Genomic DNA, 17829 nt, shown 5'->3' with positions numbered 1-17829 from the left:
CAGGATCTGAGCCCGTATTTTGTGCGTTGTTGAACAAGTTGGATGTCCATTCTGCATCGGGTTCTAAAAATAAAAATGCTGTTAAAACCTTGAAACTGTGTTTCGTATTTCTTAGTTTTTATTTTGGACCACTGGCATTTTTTTAAATGTATTATTAGAATTCTTGTTATATTTACTGTCTATTTGTGTTGATGTTCTCCCGTGTGATGTTTTTGTATGTAACGTTACAATTTGTGAACTAAAAAATTCTGCTCAGCCAATTGCGCTCCATAGTTAAAGGAGACGCCTACTTCCTGTGACGTCACACGTAGATGCGGAAAGAGTAAAGGAGACGCCTGCTTCCTGTGACGTCACACGTAGAGGCGGAAAGAGTGAGCTCGAAGCCAATGGAAGCTATGTTCATGAATAATGTAAAACGGCGACGTACCGTTCGCGGACCGAGTTTACTTCGGTATCACGGGGCACGCGCGGCCCATCCCTGACGTGTGACCGTAAGCGCACGTAGCCAACGTGAGTGGATGACATTTAACAAAAGCTACCGCCCCCTTTTCCCACTGTTTTTCCCGTTCGATTGACGGCGACAGCTGGCAATGTGTATCCGGACCACTTGAAGTTCAAGCCGAAGGGTGAGTAGACATCCACGTTCTTAATCGCGAATCAACAACTGTGAATGACTTCCTCGTTCAACGCTGGCGTGTGTCAAAATGCGCCGTGTCCTTCGCGAGTTTCCGCAGCCGGGTTGCAATCAGCGAGAGTAGTCACGTTCGCTCCGTCAAAGGCGCTTTATATGCGTGCAGACATGCACGGTCAATGCTGATAAAACTGCTGCTGGAGTTCTTGAGTTCTGTGCTTGTATTTATATGGTGAGCGTCCGAGCGTAGCTACGTGTTCATTTTATATTGACTGTAGGCCTTCTGTTCCCAGCACTGAAACTAGTGGACAACAAGTGGACAAGGGCATGATGATGATAATGATGATGATGATGGTTCAGATGAGAGTCGCTGAGGTGGTATCCATTATACTCTGAAAAAATGTTGCAGTTTTACTAATTTAAAGGCCTGTCACCGGAATAGTACCTTCACCCTGACAGCTAACAAACATATTAGGGCTGCAACTAACAATTATTTTGATGAGCGATGAATCGGATTAAAATAACACGTTTTAATTTTCATGCCTTTATGCAAAAGCAGGAAATTATTTCAAATTCTCAAATAGAGTAAGATTCCTGCACCTAATGATTATTTTAATAATCAATTAATCTGCCCACTTTCATGGAGCACTACAGAAGTCACATAACACTTGGTGTGGAGATGCTGAAATTCCGAACATTTGGACTATTTGAAATTAAGAAATGTGTCCAAACAATTAATCAATTATCAAAAGTAATTATCGATGACTAAGGCGCCTCGAGAACATCCCAATCCAATTGTGGACTTCGAAATGTTCCAATCAGATACTACTTATACTCAAATGTTGCCCTCTACGTTTGCGTCAATGACGTCCCATGTACCCCCGCATTTCCGACTGAAGTGTAGCATACATTGTTGCCTTTACCTCGTAAATATAAGAATAGACCCTCTTCTCACAAACCCTAAAGCAGACTGGCAACATCTATTTAAAGGTGAATTTGTAATCGATCATGTTCAACAATTGGACTACATAGAGCCTTTTTGCTCGTGTGTCCTCTTTGTTTGGTGCTGTGTCAGCCCAGCACAATTTCCCGACGCTCTGTTATCAGCTCCAAAGTTAACAACCCATTTGTTTACATCAAACATGTTCCAACTTAACATTTCGAGTATTACACATTTGGCATGCCACTGAAAGTAGATCAAGTTTATACTTGATCCAGTCTTTTTCCACATCTGCGTCTTTTTTTTTTTCTGTTCTCATTTTCACCGTTTGTTCCCCAGGTTGCACCATTTGTGCAAGCAGGAACTGAACGCAAAGCCGTGCTCTTAGTGCCAGGAGTTCACGCCTCCCCCTAAACGAGCTTTCTTCATGATAAGACAACAACGATGCAGATAACATGCCTTTTTCCTGAGTTTGTAGTTTAGTAATTAGAGTTTGGAACCCAGTAAGGGGCTACATAGCTTTTCTATGTTGTGAAAAGAACTCTGAGAAGGACTATTGGGGTGGGGGTTGGAGCCTGTTTTAGTCTTGCTCTATAAACAATCTGAGATGGTCAAAGGGCTTCGTCTGGCAGCCTTCCCAAGTCGCTCTCTATAAAAGGCTCCTTTACGCTCCAACATGCACACACAGACACAATGGTGGCCCTAAATTGCGCAATGACCCCCTTTGGGAAAACAGACTGTGGTTGAGCTTTTACCTTTACGCAGATAGACACCGGTTGTCGACGTTCATGACTGTGCAATCGCCTTAGGCCACCATGACATGAACTAAACAGGGATGGGCAATTTAAATGATGGGCTGGGGGCAGGGCAGAAATGTAATCCGCACTGCCGATGGGCCACACAGGACGGCACACTTCCTAATTAAAAGTATGACAAAAATTACATTTTTTTGCTTTCAAGTGTTGAATACATCCATGTTTTCGGAGGACACAAATTTAGCATCTGGTGGTGGGGGGGGAAAAATGCTGTTAGTGTACCTTTTGAGATCGATGTAGTGGCGACGTAGGTTGACATCTTTCATAGCTGAAAGCATCTCTAAGCCAACTAGCCAGATTGATTTGTGTTTAAATTCGGTGAACATATCATCGGCTCCCTCTTTGACCCGATGGACCCAATTTTCTCGACCTAATATAATGACGGCGTCATGCCAGACCTGCTCTCTCTTCTTCTCTGGTGGAGAAGTACAGTCTTAGCTGTGGGGACATTCTCAAGACATGTATGCCATCTAGTGGTGAGCACTGTTATTACAATGCAAACTTGTACCACTTCATGTTCAGAACCTTTAATCGTGTGTCTAGCAGATGCCAATAATGACCGCTGGTGTATATGGACGCAGTTAAGACTTCATATCTCTGCAAGGAGACTGAGCGATAAGATAAAAAGCTTTGAATGCAATCCACTGCCCATGCTGCCAATGATTCACTGACAAGACTCTTCAAAATTCTTTCTCACAAGTCGTGACTCAAGAGCCTCTTTGACAGTTGAGGTAAGCCCTGCGGGGCAATGACTATTTGTTGAAGGTGTCATGATCTCTTGACAAACATTTCCCCTTCTCACTTGCGAACTGGTGTGTCACCAATTTGCACGGATGGGCTTTCAAAAGCACCTTGGTCAATCCCGATTTGAGCAATCCATATTCTCGTGCCAGGGTGAGTACATGCAAGAAGATACTGGCAGTGAGAAGTATTGATTCACCCCCTTGTACTTTACACAAAGGAAACGAGGACAGACACTAGATATATATATTTCCAAATTGCATTCTATGACGTTGCGATGTCGGTGAAATTGATGAATTGTTCAGTCCGAATAGACCAGAGGTATCTGTGTCCCTGGAGTTTTGAGTCCTTCTCTCAATAACTCGCACTTAAGTGGTGTTTTGTGTGCTCCCAGTATGCCGCTGGCTCGCAGCTTATCCGTCACATCCCTGCCTGGGCTGGAGGAGTGGGATGAGGATTTCGACTTGGAGGATGCCGTTCTTTTTGAAATTGCCTGGGAGGTCGCGAACAAAGGTGAGCGTTTGGATTGACTGTTAGGAACCTCACACACCCCCACACACACACGCGCAAGTTGGGTGACGTTCTATCATTTGATGGCACGCGCATCCAGTCGGAGGCATCTACACGGTCATCCAGACCAAAGCGCGCCTGACGTCAGAGGAATGGGGGGAGAACTATTTCCTGGTGGGTCCTTACGTGGAGAGCAACGTGCGCACACAGGTGGAGCTCATCGAGCCCACAAACCCTGCGCTCAAGAGAACCATTGACAAGATGAACTCCAGTGGGTGTAAGGTAAAGTGTCACCGCACATGCACACACACACGCACACGCACACGCACACGCACACATGCCGATGTTAGAATAGAATGTCCTGCCGGAGAACAGGCCCGCTCACTTACTGTAGTGGGAGTGATTGTAGAGTGGGGGCCGCATCAGCCTTCTGCCACAGATCATGCTTCGGAAGTCCCGTGACATTTCCTCGCAAAGGTTAGAGGTTGGCTGGAATGCTCTTCACTTGAACACGTTCACGCAAAGATAATCGAGCGCAGGCTTTGTGCTTTGCAACTCTCGGTAGTGGGTTCATTTTAAAGGGGTATTTTTAAATAAGCCCGTGTAGTACCACTCGGCGGTTTCGATTGACTGCCAGGATAAAATAAGAGTCCGCCAGGGTGTTTCAGTTTCAGTTCTTTATAGCGCTGCGTAAAAGTAACACAACGGCTTGTAAACAAGTTTCCCTCAGCCAAAGAGTTCATATTTTAGATGCTGTTTGCGAGCAAATTAAATTCACAAGTAAATGTACTAAATATTTTTAATTATGGCATTCGCAACTTTTGGCAGGTCTACTTTGGTCGCTGGCTCATTGAGGGGAGCCCGTATGTGGTTCTCATCGATGTGGGCTTCACCGCTTGGTCTCTGGACACTTGGAAAAGTGAGCTATGGGAGCTCTGTGACATCGGCGTTCCGTGGTTTGACCGCGAGGCCAACGATGCTGTGCTGTTTGGTTTTCTGACAGCCTGGCTCCTAGGAGAGGTCAGAGGTTGCCGCTAAGTTCCACAACCAAACATTTGAAAAGTTTTCAAACGTACACCTCATGAACACGTTCTGTATGAATCATCTCTGCGTCTCTGTATTTGCCTCTAATCTGCAGTTCGCGGCCCAGTGTGAAGAGACGCCTCATGTCGTGGCCCATTTCCACGAGTGGTTGGCCGGCCTGGGCTTGGTGTTGTGTAGACACAGGCAGTTGCCCGTAGCAACCATCTTCACCACTCACGCCACGCTCCTGGGACGCTACCTGTGCGCCGGAAATGTCGACTTCTACAACAAACTTTCAGAGGTTTGTGTTTGAGTGTTTCACCCTATGTGCATTTGACACTTCCATCTAGTGGTGATTGGTGACATTACATCTTAAATCGACAGTCAACAACTGCACATTCGCAGTTCGGCACCCACGGATTGGCATATTTTTGTCAATAATTTTTTTTTTTTTTGTATTTTGGATGTTTCAGTTCAATGTGGATAAGGAAGCAGGGGACAGACAGATCTACCACCGCTACTGTTTGGAGCGAGCAGCAGCCCACTGTGCGCACGTCTTCACCACCGTGTCTCAGATCACAGCCATTGAGGCAGAAAACCTGCTCAAAAGGAAGCCAGGTGTGTAAGATGCTGCAAACTCGTTTCCTGAGAGGGAGTCACGTGTGCTACGGGTAATTTTTACTTAGAAGAATAAAGTCTTCAGGCAGGAGGCGGGGGACACCATGAACCGATCGCCAGCCAATTGCAGGGCACACATAGACCAACGACCATGCGCACTTAGCCTCGGGACAATTTTGAGTGTTCAATCAGCCTGTCATGCCATATTTTTGGAATGTGGGAGGAAACCGGAGTACCCGGAGAAAACCCACCCAGGCACGGGGAGAACATGCCAACTCCACACAGGAAGGCCGAAGCTGGAATCGAACCCTGCTGCTCTGACCTGTGAGGCCGGCGTGCGAACCCGTCGTCCACTGTGCCACCCTGCTTCTGCCATAAAAAAATTGAATTGATTTTTAAAAAATACTTTTAACACATCTTAACCAGGTGTGGCAATAATTATGGAGTGTATACACATAAAAGATATCGTACAGTATCATCGGGTACTCTGTCTATATCTTGGAGATTTGCTGCATGAGTCTGTGATGTGTTCAGTTTGTTCTATTGCCTTCCGTAATGTCGTCTTTCACTCCCCACGCAGACATTGTCACTCCCAACGGACTCAACGTAAAGAAGTTCTCGGCCGTGCACGAGTTTCAGAACCTCCACGCTCAGAGCAAGAATCGGATTCAGGAGTTTGTCAGGGGACACTTTTACGGGTCAGGAAGCCGAACACCATGCACATCCAAAAATATTTTGGGTTGCAATCAGTTCTTTTGCTGGTTATCACAATGGCTGAAGTGTCAAGGCGTGACCGAAATTGAGCTTGCACTGGAGTGCTTTTTAATAAGCGATATTGGTTTGTCCCGACCGCCAGGCACCTTGATTTCAACCTGGACAAGTGTTTGTTCCTGTTCATTGCCGGAAGATATGAATTCTCCAACAAAGGAGCCGACATCTTCTTGGAGTCGTTGGCCAGGCTCAACTATCTGCTAAGAGTACGTGTGTTTGGCAGCATACCAACTGAATCGCATCTGGTTCCGAATCAAACATCCATCCTATTTCTTTCTTATTTCTCGCAGGTCAATCACAGCGACGTGACCGTCATTGCGTTTTTCATCATGCCGGCTCGGACAAACAACTTCAATGTGGAGACTTTAAAGGGTCAAGCGGTCAGGAAGCAACTGTGGTGAGGCTGCCGCTTTGACATTGAGCGCACGGATAAAAGTATTGGGACACCAGGGCATTGCACAGGATGGGGAAAAAATGAATCATCCAAACTGGATTGGTTCATTAATAAGACATGTTTCAGGACTCGCCCATTTTGTTTATTTGAATCGAGCTGTGAAGACTATAAGAAAGAGTAGTCTTCAACACACCACAGACATTAATCGCGGATGTTCTTTGATGATAATTGCTTGTCTTTTATTCTTTTTGCTGACAGGGATACTGCTCAAACAGTGAAGGAGCGCTTCGGAAAGAAACTTTATGAATCTTTACTAGTGTAAGTTGACCTCTTTCGCATCGTCTCCCTATCTTGTAATAGCCCACATTCGGTGTTTTGCCTGCAGTTGGATGATACAAAATGTGCTTGAAATTGAACCACTTTGCTATAAACTATGATCCATTTTTCTTAGTGGACAGCTGCCAGATGTGTCCAAGATGCTGGACAAAGAAGACTTCACCATCATGAAGCGCGCCATCTTCGCCACTCAAAGGCAGTGCCAGCCGCCGGTGTGCACTCATAACATGCTGGAGGACAGCGGCGACCCCATTCTCAACTCTGTGCGCCGCATCGGCCTTTTCAACAGCTCCGCTGACCGTGTCAAGGTATGTGGAATTGACCTCCCGCCACAATAAAACCATTCATCCCCACCACATCATTTGGCACACCTGCACAATCTAGTGAGATCCAATACGAGAGCAGTATCAAGGTCTGCTATGATAGAAGGGTCACTCTGCGCACTTTCAATAGATTTGGTCATTTAACGTCCTCCTTCAAGCACACTCTAGTGAGAGATTATGTCAAACCAAATCCCCGTTTTGACACTTTGCGTCGAAATTGTTTTAGAAGCCATTCAAATTTAGTCTTGAGTTTAAATCGTATTGCATTGGGGCCAGTGGACCCCCCCATGGAGCTGTGAGTTCACAATTAATAAAAAGTCTTGGCTTGTGCATCCACTTTGTGATGAAAATTACTGCCACCTACTGGACAGGGCATGAACTGCTGCGCAACACAGTTAGATTTTTTTATACGTTTTTTTTATACTGACGTTTCCATCCAGATTATATTCCATCCCGAGTTCCTGTCCTCTACCTCTCCTCTGCTTCCGATGGACTACGAGGAATTTGTAAGAGGCTGCCACCTGGGCGTCTTCCCCTCTTACTACGAGCCTTGGGGCTACACGCCAGGTTTGACCCACGCATGTCCACAAGACGCCGATATTAAAATGAAACGGTCAACATGATGTCGTTTTTTTTTTTTAGCCGAGTGTACGGTCATGGGAATTCCATCCATCTCAACAAACCTGTCGGGCTTTGGTTGTTTCATGGAGGAACACATAGCAGATCCTTCGGCGTATGGTGGGTTTCTTCTTTCTCTTTTAGCTTCAGAACGGTTCCAAACAATATGAGAGATGCGCTCCCGCTCACGCCTTTTACCTTTGCAGGGATTTACATCCTGGACCGGCGGTTTCGGGGGGTGGACGACTCGTGTAACCAGCTCACTTCCTTCCTGTTCCAGTTCTGCAAGCAGAGCCGGCGCCAGAGGATCATCCAGAGGAACCGCACGGAGCGTCTAAGTGACCTCCTGGACTGGAGATACCTCGGCAGGGTATGACTTCACATTGGGAGCTTTTGACCCTTTTTGAAACCGATCCTATATTTCTCTGTCGCGTCAGTATTACGTAGCGGCACGTCACATGGCCCTGGCAAAAGCCTTCCCTGACACCTTCCTGTACGAACCTCATGACCCCACCTCAGTAAGTTAACCCGAAGGCTTCTTTCTTTTTTTTGATGGAAGAAAAAAAAAAAAAAACAATCCTACATCATCTGATGAACCTTCCGTCTTTCGCCTTCAGACGTCGGGTTTCCGTTACCCTCGCCCCGCCTCGGTGCCGCCGTCTCCTTCCCTCTCCCGCCACTCCTCCCCACACCACAGCGACGTCGAGGACAACGACGAGGACGAACGCTACGACGAAGATCTGGAGGCGGAAAAGGACCGGGTGAACATTCGCCAGCCCTTCACGATGCCGTACAAAAACAAGGTGTCTGCTGTCTACAGGGCCAACGGGAATGGCGACGGGGTCGTCAGCGAGAAAAACTGACGCGCAAAAAACACGCCCGAACGTGCTCGTTGTCACTCGTGAGATTTGGGATGACGAATACTAATACCACACACGTAGAAAGTTAATTATATCTCCAAAATAATTTCAAGCGAGAATGTTGTGTCTTCCCAGCAAGCCGAGTCAGTTTAGATTCTTTCGGTCACACCAGCAATTCTGCAAGTGGTTTGTTTTGAAGGAAAAGCAGCGCGGCGCAAAGTCACAATGGCTGTATTTTACTAACACTGCGTTAGGGTAAAATATAACCTATGAGTCACTCGGATTGTTGTTGTTGTTTTTTTTTTTTTTTTTTTTTTTTTTTTAAATAGACCAGGAAAACCAATTCATTTTTGCTGTTTTGTCATCTTTCTACTTCAAGGCAATACGCAATCGGGACAAAGCCCGCTTCATTTGCTGTGAGTAAAAGTGTCCCGATTACAACTGTGTTGCGCAACTTTCAAATGTTTCCTACAAAACTCCAAAATGGTGGTGGTGGTGGTGGGGGGAATAGTTGAAAACACACCTACTGTATCCTAAAACACCAAAAAGCTTGAGGGCTTCTCACACTGAGGACTTTTGTGTTTTGATCGAACTTGCAAGCCTGAAAGTTTTCTGCTGTGATTACTGTGAACCACCTCACACTCCCGCTTATTTGCTTGTGTATTGACGAGTATTTATTCTTGAGGAAGGGAGGGGGGGGTGGAGGATGAGCCAGTCGGAGTTATTAAAAAAAAAAAGTGAATGTGTCTAAGTGATTGCAACTGTGTTTGCATGTACGAAACGAGCCTCGAATCGGACTTGGAAAATGAAAAGAAGGAAAAGCATTTTTTTGCAAGATGTATGTATACTCCCTGTGAGAGTTTTATCATTTCTTCCGATCTCGCACCATATGAACATATAATAAAGATTCAACATAGAGGACCCGTCAAAGGGTTGACAAACAAAAACTGCTCGGACTTCTTTGCTTGCGTGTGTTTTATTGGGCCGCGAGGGCCTTTGGCGGATCACGTGTCCAAACGCCGCGAGACGTGCCCGGTGTTCGCCGCTGCTTGCAGGCTCGTCTTCCGTGGGCATGAGACGCTTCAGCACAAATAAACTCGACCCCCGTGACCTTTACAGACTGGAAAGAAAAAAAAGAAAAAATCATTTTGACGTGTGAAATAGTCACTTTTGAGACTTTGTAAAATATGATTAAATTCTCAGTCATCCGAGGTCACGGGAATCAGGTTGAATCAAAGCAATCGGCCTCTTTATTTGCCTTTAATTCAAAGGGCTTCTTCGGGTCAACATTTTCACTGTGGCTGGTGAATGACCGGCCCGCATATGACGACTCATTCAATCACCCGCTGGCACAATCCCTCATAAGGGCCACACTTCCTTTGCGAGGACGGATGTCCGGACGTCAATATAAGCAAATGACAAGTGATGACTCAAAACTCTGTTCAGAGGTAGCTTTTCTAGTTTTAACTGCAACGCGTCACCAAAATTGCTGTCTGGATTTTTGTCCGTGGGGTGAAAAAACTCCCAACTGGTGTTAAGATCCTCAGGCTCCGCTGTCGTGACAACGATTGTCTCATTCTTCAGGAAGAGTGGCCCGGATCGAACTGTTTTGCTACCAAGTGAGTGACGCTCCTTCACCAGCCAGGCCGGGCAACATCAACAACAACACCCATTTGTCTTGGTAAGTACTTTCTTGTCATTATACTGCACATAAAAAAAAAAAAAAAAAAAACAGATGATGGCTGCACTGACTGACGCACACATCTGTATTATAACTCCAGAATCTTGTCCTAACATCACATGGGATCAAAATAAAGCATGTGCGGATTTCACGAGGCCCGTCGCCATAGCCGGTAAGTTCACAAAAAACTATCTCGATGTCGTGTTTTGGTCTCAACTCGCACGACTTGATCAAAAACAAATGTTTCCGCTCAACCCTGAGAAAGTTGGAAACTTACCAAGTAAGCTATTCCAAAATGAGTTGTATGTTGCGCTACCGGTTACGGCGCCGAGTTGGGTTGGATTCCTTCTCACCGTGTGCGCTGAGAAACCATTAGGCCCCGTCACCTGCACCTCCACCACGTGATAATCACTCAAACTGGGCCGAGAAGAAGGGTGATTACATTAAATGGTGCGTCATTCATTCACTCCCAAAGACTTTTTTAAACGTCTTTTCAGACTTTGTCTAGAATTGGTTGGTACTGAATGAGTTCAAAAAAAACAATGTGAGGGAGACTTACGCCGTGTCTGACACAATCTCTCCCTGAACGCCGTCAAAACCGAGCTTCCCTGCAGCCACCGCTGCCGTCGCCATGGTGTTGACATTGTTGGGAGCGAGGGGGCACAGCTCCGAAACCGAGCCCCTGAATAAAACCCGCCTCCCCTCTCCCTCCGCCCACTCGGAGGGGACATCTCCCGTCAGCCGGTAGCAGGATGGATGCTTGGACATTCTTATGAATAAAGCCTGCAGACAGAGAGCGATCGGCCGCACACGGCCGTCGACTGGTTAGCACATCCGCCTCACAGTGCAGAGGTGCGGGGTTCGATTCCGGCTCCGGTCTTCCTGCGTGGAGTTTGCATGTTCTCTCCGAGTACTCCGGTTTCCTCCCGCATTCCGAGAACATTTGCATGGCAGGTCAATGCAAAACTCAACATGTGATTCTGAGCGCGAATGGTTGTTTGTCTATGTGTGCCCTGCGATTGGCTGGCAACGGGTTCAGGGTGTCCCCCGCCGAGTGATCTCGTGGATATAAGTAATGTATGAGAAGATGCGGTTTTACCTGCAAGACGCCGCTATCGTTCATCCTCTGGATGTCTTGACCTCCCCATAACGCACCGCTGGGGACGTAAAGCGTTCTTCCGTGCAACTGTGCCGCCTGACGAAGTTTCGCATTCAGGTCATGATCGGCGAGGGCGGAGGGGGAGCCAACCTGCAAGGGGGGGGGGGTTTCACAAAGCTACCTCAGCGACCAAAGACACTTAACTTTTTTTTTTTTTTAAATTCCAAAACAGATGTTTTTAAAAATGTAAGTTGTATTTATGACCAGTAATCCGACCAAAGGCAAAACATGGAAAATTTTATATATGCCTTGACTTTAAAATCCCTTTTGCACTTCCATTTTCTGCCCAATCAATGATCAAGTTACCGGTAATTCTTTATACATTTTCTTGACTCTAATTGTAGATTTTTAAAGCAGCTGTGTTGAGCGTTATGAGCAATTATTCATGATTAAAACTCATTCAGTACCAGCCAATTCTGGACCAAGTCTGAAAAGACGTTTAAAAACGTCTTTGGGAGTGAATGAGTTAATTAATCAACACCTGCAGGCCATCGTACTGACATTGTGACAGTCATATGGAATTCCTTTTTGAATAATATTCGACTACCGCACAGTTTATTCTACAGCACGTTATATATTTTTCCAGATTCTTATTAATAGGAAACATGTCACCATAAAATGCGAGTGAGACAGGAAGTGGACTCCAAATTCTTTCACCACCTGAGGATGGCACACCTCCACAATGACATCACATTCCCTGAAGGACATTGGCGGGACAAAGTTAGATGTCGCATTGTGTTTCTTGACATCGTGCATTTTGTCGCACGCTGTCAGAAACTCTGACATGACGAGAATTTTTTTTCCTTAATTGGCACCTGTCTGCGAAGGACGACAGATTCCCCAAGACAAGTTCATCGGGGACTAAACCTTTCATCTTTTCAGGCTTTCTGTTCCAAACAAAAGCCAAACTTAAGCCGACGGGGCCGCCATCTTTGATGATTCTCTCCACCAAGTACTGTCCTGAAGAGTAAAACAAATGGAATGTGATGCGAGGACATTCGGGTACAAAGAGTTTCATGAAGGTGTACGGCAGTGTGTGTTCATGCTGTGAAGCATTTCCCACCTAGATGTCCAAATCCGACAATTCCAATACGGAGGGAAGGGGGCCTTGCTGCCATTTTCCTTACGCGGCGGACCCAAACAGGCTAATCAAGGTTCAGAACATGCACCTGCATATATAAACACATGCGTAAGGTTCTCTTCATATCAGATCTCCCTCGATCAAAGTTATGACTGCACTCACCGATAATCCCACACCTTTGCCGGGTCTCCCAATCTGACTGAAGCACGTCTGGCAAAGGGACCGTGGGAGCAGAGTACAAAGTATGACCCGCAGAGGCCAAAGTTAATCATTGTTGGCGCTAGAGCCGTTGGATTGGAATGATCACTCTTTGTCAAACATGACAAAATGATTTCTGAGCAGGGGATTGGGAGCTACGCCCCACCGGATTTTAGCTCGTTCTGCAAAAAGGGGTGTGGCCACCTTCTTTGAACCCCTCAGATCTCAGGAACTACGGGGTCAATCTCCACAAAAGGGGTATTGTTGGAAAGGGAATTAAACAAGGAATACGAATCCACAATCGCTCAAAAGATTGCTCCGTTTTTTTAGTAATTAAACTTTTTGATCAATAATTTGACCTTGAAATTGACCTTGTGGATCACCTGACTGTGAAAATTGAAGAATCGATGAATTTTGAACCAACCGTCCATTTTCCACCCGTTGATCTCCGATCGCGTTTGTCCTCATCAGGCGCACGGGTGAGCTTGAAGCCCATCCAAGCTTGATTTTGGGTGAGAGCGGGGGTTAAACTTTGGACGAGTTGCCAGCCCATCGCAAAGACAAGCAACCATTCAAACTCACATGCACACACCTGAAGACATTTTTGAGTCTACAGTTAACTTAATGTGCATGGTTTTTTTTTTTTTTTTTTTTTATGTGGGAACCTCAAGTCTGGGGCCTGGATTTAGAACGCAGAATCTCAGAACTGTGAGGCAGATATTTACCCCTCTTGCTATATGTTGCTGGCAATTATTGGGCTTTTGTCTTATATGCCAAAATGCAAGGTGTTAATAATGGTCAGTTTATATAGCCATCTTCTTCAACTTTGCACATTGTGTTGATGTCACCACTGTATTCCTCTGGGTAGGTCAAAGGTCAAGTTTCCTTTCACAACGACTCAAAACCGGGAGAAGGTTGATAATCAGGGCGTAATCACACAGTGAGGATCAGTCTAAAGTTCGTGGCTTGGGAAGACCAGTAGACGTAGCAGATTTCATTCTGACAGCAACAGCGGGACAAGGCGCAGGCTTTTGAGCTTTTTGTGTTTTTTTTTTTCTTCCAGGTCATTGAAATTAGCAGAACAGGAGGAAGCACTCTGCTCAGTGGACAATATGGACATTCTTGAGACAGATGCCTACGACAGACGGCAGAGAAGAAACACGGTATTTTGACATGAACAAATATGTTCATATCATCATTGATATGTTCCTGTGTTTCCTAAGCGGTGTGTGTTTCCCTGTCTTTCAGTCCTGTGCTCTGCTGTTCTCTCTCACGCCCTTCTTTTTGGCCTCAGCCGCGTACTTCTACCTGTGTACTCCAGACACACCGGCGTCCATCATACTGGCGGCTGTCAAATCGGCACCGGCGCTCCTGCTGGCCGCGGCAGTGCTGAGCTGGAATGGAGGTCAGAGTGTCGTGGGTGTGGCGGGAGGACTTGTCCTCTCGGCTGTGGGCGACTGCTGCCTGATCTGGCCTGGGTTTTTCCTCCACGGTAAGAGACACGTTGGGGGGTTACTCCCTTTTGTTTAGTTTTTTTAAACGTTATTTACATCATAAATGACATCAAGCTAAGAAAACTGTGCAATTGTCTATCGCGTGTTTTAGGCATGGCTGCATTTGCTGTGGCTCATCTTCTCTACTCGCTCAGCTTCCTGTCATCTCGTTACGAGGCATATTCCTCTTCCTCATGGACTGGCCTGCTATATCTGATCCTGGTTGTGATCGCGGGAGGTTTTTATGCATACTTGTTTCCATTTTTACAGAAGGACCCAATGTCGGACCTCTTAACCCCCGCCGTGGGGGTCTACGTTATCTTAATCACACTGATGGGGATATTAGCCATCAGAACCCGTCGCGCATTCACACTCTTGGGAAGTTTGTTCTTCATCGTCTCCGACCTCGCTTTGGCTTTGCAACAGTTTAAGGTGACGGCGCCTGTGCAACACGGTAATACTGTTGTCATGGTGACATATTATTTAGCACAGCTGCTAATTAGTATTGGGGACATGAGGGCGGTGGAAATCAAAAATGAATTTGCAAAATGGAAGCGGTCCTAGCCAGTATCCATGCAGCGCTCCTGATGTTTCCTCACCCAACAGTAACATAGCACTGCCTAATATGCGGAGCTGCTGGATGAGAATAACACTGAAATGTATAAATATGTTTGTATTGTATGTATTATTACAAAACGATGAACGATTAATTGTTTTGGAATCATTTTATTGCCATATTTTAATAACAATGACGCTGCGTAACATCAATATTTAAGTGAAAGTTTTCGATGTGAGGTGGTTGCTAAATGTATAAAAATACTCTTTGTTCTTGTTATAAATAAATACAATGTCAAGAAAATTGAAGACATCTACTTACGGTATCCGAGTCTTGATTTAAGAACAAAAAAAAACAGGATTACACAGGTACTGATTTTGATTGCCAGTTTGAAACTTCCTTTTTTTTTAAATTACAAACACTAATTACAATGTATGACCTGACTCTTGAAGTTATTTTATAACATGCTGTATGACATGCAGAAAATGACAAACGCATTCATGTTTATGTCATGAATCCTGACGATGAATGTCCGCGAGCAAACTAAAATTGGATGACAAAACACATTGGAGGTCAGCGGTCCATCCCGTGGTCATCTGGCTGGTGTCCACAAAAACAAGCCATCCTCAAGCGCTCACAGAATTCCAGTTCTTCCTGTTGCAAGAGGAAAAAACTTAAGTACAGGAATTTCTCTCGTGCCAGGATATCTTAAACAGATAGATGACACGACTGGTCAATAGAGAGCGCTAAAAGTTTGACATCACACTCTTTATTGATAACCGCGCTCGTCTTGTGTTTTACCAGCTATGTTCTTCATGTTGTGCCTTGCTGAAAAATTAAATGGACCATTGAGGACAAATGTCAAGCTGATACACAATGAGGTGAAATGGAAATCGCTGTGCTCTACTGAATACCGTTCTGGTTAAAATTTGAAACCCTTCGGTGACATACCTGACTTTCCTCTTTGCCTTGGAGCTCTCTGGCTCGCAGCCGCAGTAACTCTTCGAGACCGAGAGGTGGATCCCGACACTCTCCGAGCCCCTTCACACAGTCTTCCACCAGGCTGGACAGACACAAGACAGAGGACAGACAATGCAGCGATCCTTTGGTTTATACCACCGATCATCGGCTGCTACAGCCAAGCCCCAAATTATTCATACCCTCGGGGTTTGAATAATTTTGGGATTGCCTGTATATGAAGAAGAAGACTGATAAATTGCCTTACCAACAAAGGGCACCGAGGACATGCTCATGAAAAGGTGAGTGCGGAGCGCGCAGCACAGAAACCAGCTGCTGCACCATCCCCATGGAGACCACGGTGTCTGCAGGAAAAATGAATGACACAATGAGGTCTCTGATAAACATCACAAGCGGTGGGAAGTCAAGAAGCACAAATGCGATATTCCCCCCGCCTGGAATTTTCAATCAAATCATGAAAAAAGGAATCATTTATCATGTTTTGTACCTTTCTGTTCAGGATGTGACGTCAGCAGATTGAGCAGAAGGAACGCTGACTTGGTCTGGAGCTTATCGTGTTCTGACTGCATACCTCTCATCAGTACGGAGAAGCCATCGAGGGACAGAAAAGCCTCCAGCCCGGCGTCTTGCTCTCGAACCAGACCTGCAGTTGCAACAAAAGGCCATTGGAAATGTTTCACGCGGCGCATTTCAGTCTCCATGACATACTGTACTCACATGAGACTGCATAAAGAGCCTTGACTCTGACTGTGGGGTGGGGATCCGAGTCTGTCAAATGTAGAAGCTTTGGCAAAGCCTTTAGCTTTAGCAAGTGATCCTGCACCTGTGGCATGTTCTGGGCACAGGTAGCAATCAGCTGAGCAGCGCTCCACCTCAACCTACTTTGGGCATGACACAAATATTTGGAGACGCAGACATCCAGGCCTCCCAGAACCATCAGGTCTAAAAGAGGTGTGGGGACACAATGAGGTTACTGTCGATTGCATATTACTCTCACTCAATTAATTCATATAACGTGGAATAATAATACTGACCTCTGGCATTGTCAAGATTTTCACATAAATCTGACAGCAACTCAAAGGCTACTTCTCGCTCATCTTCGTCTTCGTCATCCCTATCGCCCTCGCCGTTCACCTCCTCTTTGTTCAAGACAGCCAAGCACTGCTTCATCTGCTCCACTTCATCCATCTGTCCTTTGCAGACGTCTGCGAGAGCCTCCCTCAGCCATGCGCTCCTCTGAAAGGCAGAAAACAGAAAAAATGGATGACAGAGATCAAAGGGTAGTAGCTTGTTGCCTGGCCTCAATTTGCAGGGTGTGTGTAGGCTTCTAAAAGCAACTTTTCACATGACCAACCTCTTCTGAAATGGGTTCTACAGACGGAGGCCCCTCTGCACCGGAGCCAGCGTCGATAGCCAACTGCAGGACTCCCTGAAGATTCTGGGGATATCTTCGATTTTGTCTCTCTTCCGTCATGTCGCTGAAAAGGGGAAAAATACATCACGTATAAGTGCATACACATCCTTCATTCAAATGCCCACCTTAGTCAATGTTGAATATCAAAAATGTCATGCCAGCTACATGCCATCAACAACCCCCTAGCTATATTTTACGTAACATGAAAATGTTCACATCCACCTTACCTTCAAAGTCTCATGAAATGATTCTGAAAAAACACGGACCCTTTTTAACGACCCTGAAGGTTGACGCCTCTTTAAACCAGAAGACACATGTAAGCGCGAGAACGTTCTAGCTATAGCAAGCGCATGAGTGTCAAGTAAGCTGCCATGTTTGACCGTAATGGTAAAAATAAAGCCGGTAACGGAATTTGGGACAAACAGCTGTCTTTCCAGTCTGTCTATAGTCGAGTAAAATTTCGCATTTATTTTTATATTAAAAGAAACAAAACACTGAAATCAAAACGGTTAATTAATTGTTATATTTAATAAATATTTAAACAAAAAACGTTGGAGTCTCTATTAGGGAGATTAAGATAAATTGATGACGCATGGATAGAAGCCTTTCAGAGAGTACTAGTGGAAGCGAGAGCGTTAAAAATCCTCAGCGTTACGCAGCGTTTGACATTATTTTATAAACACATTATC

General features: G+C 45.5%; 4 protein-coding genes across 4 annotated transcripts; 2 read left to right on the top strand and 2 right to left on the bottom strand.

The window, feature by feature from the left end:
- The first annotated feature begins 365 nt into the window (after positions 1-365).
- On the top strand, positions 366-9527 carry gys1 (glycogen synthase 1 (muscle)). Its single transcript, XM_019868256.1, has 16 exons — positions 366-626; positions 3522-3640; positions 3738-3919; positions 4466-4657; positions 4776-4961; positions 5134-5278; positions 5859-5976; positions 6135-6255; positions 6340-6446; positions 6702-6761; positions 6895-7087; positions 7543-7669; positions 7745-7840; positions 7927-8090; positions 8158-8238; positions 8338-9527. Exons 2-16 carry the CDS (start codon positions 3523-3525, stop codon positions 8581-8583), a joined length of 2136 nt encoding a protein of 711 aa, XP_019723815.1. The 5' UTR covers positions 366-626; position 3522; the 3' UTR covers positions 8584-9527.
- aspdh (aspartate dehydrogenase domain containing) lies at positions 9408-13400 on the bottom strand. The gene is made up of 9 exons (XM_019868265.1): positions 12664-13400; positions 12484-12589; positions 12236-12380; positions 12033-12117; positions 11361-11510; positions 10821-11044; positions 10539-10678; positions 9617-9700; positions 9408-9547 (listed from the first exon to the last, which is right to left on the bottom strand). The coding sequence occupies exons 2-8, from the start codon at positions 12536-12538 to the stop codon at positions 9663-9665; spliced, it is 837 nt and encodes a 278-aa protein (XP_019723824.1). The 5' UTR covers positions 12539-12589; positions 12664-13400; the 3' UTR covers positions 9408-9547; positions 9617-9662.
- On the top strand, positions 9745-14797 carry tmem86b (transmembrane protein 86B). Its single transcript, XM_019868266.1, has 6 exons — positions 9745-10028; positions 10165-10261; positions 10362-10433; positions 13763-13862; positions 13948-14191; positions 14305-14797. The coding sequence occupies exons 3-6, from the start codon at positions 10399-10401 to the stop codon at positions 14754-14756; spliced, it is 831 nt and encodes a 276-aa protein (XP_019723825.1). The 5' UTR covers positions 9745-10028; positions 10165-10261; positions 10362-10398; the 3' UTR covers positions 14757-14797.
- A 294-nt stretch (positions 14798-15091) lies between these two features.
- Positions 15092-17539, bottom strand: hspbp1 (HSPA (heat shock 70kDa) binding protein, cytoplasmic cochaperone 1). The gene is made up of 8 exons (XM_019868264.1): positions 17368-17539; positions 17081-17204; positions 16761-16962; positions 16444-16668; positions 16214-16369; positions 15974-16070; positions 15700-15811; positions 15092-15402 (listed from the first exon to the last, which is right to left on the bottom strand). The coding sequence occupies exons 2-8, from the start codon at positions 17198-17200 to the stop codon at positions 15322-15324; spliced, it is 993 nt and encodes a 330-aa protein (XP_019723823.1). The 5' UTR covers positions 17201-17204; positions 17368-17539; the 3' UTR covers positions 15092-15321.
- Positions 17540-17829: the final 290 nt, after the last annotated feature.

This window comes from Hippocampus comes, unplaced genomic scaffold, assembly GCF_001891065.2.
Source record: "Hippocampus comes isolate QL1 unplaced genomic scaffold, H_comes_QL1_v1.1 scaffold314, whole genome shotgun sequence".
In the NCBI taxonomy this organism is placed as follows: Eukaryota; Metazoa; Chordata; class Actinopteri; order Syngnathiformes; family Syngnathidae; genus Hippocampus; species Hippocampus comes.
The sequence above is the reverse complement of the archived record's forward strand: the minus strand, read 5'-3'. Positions and strand labels throughout refer to the sequence as shown.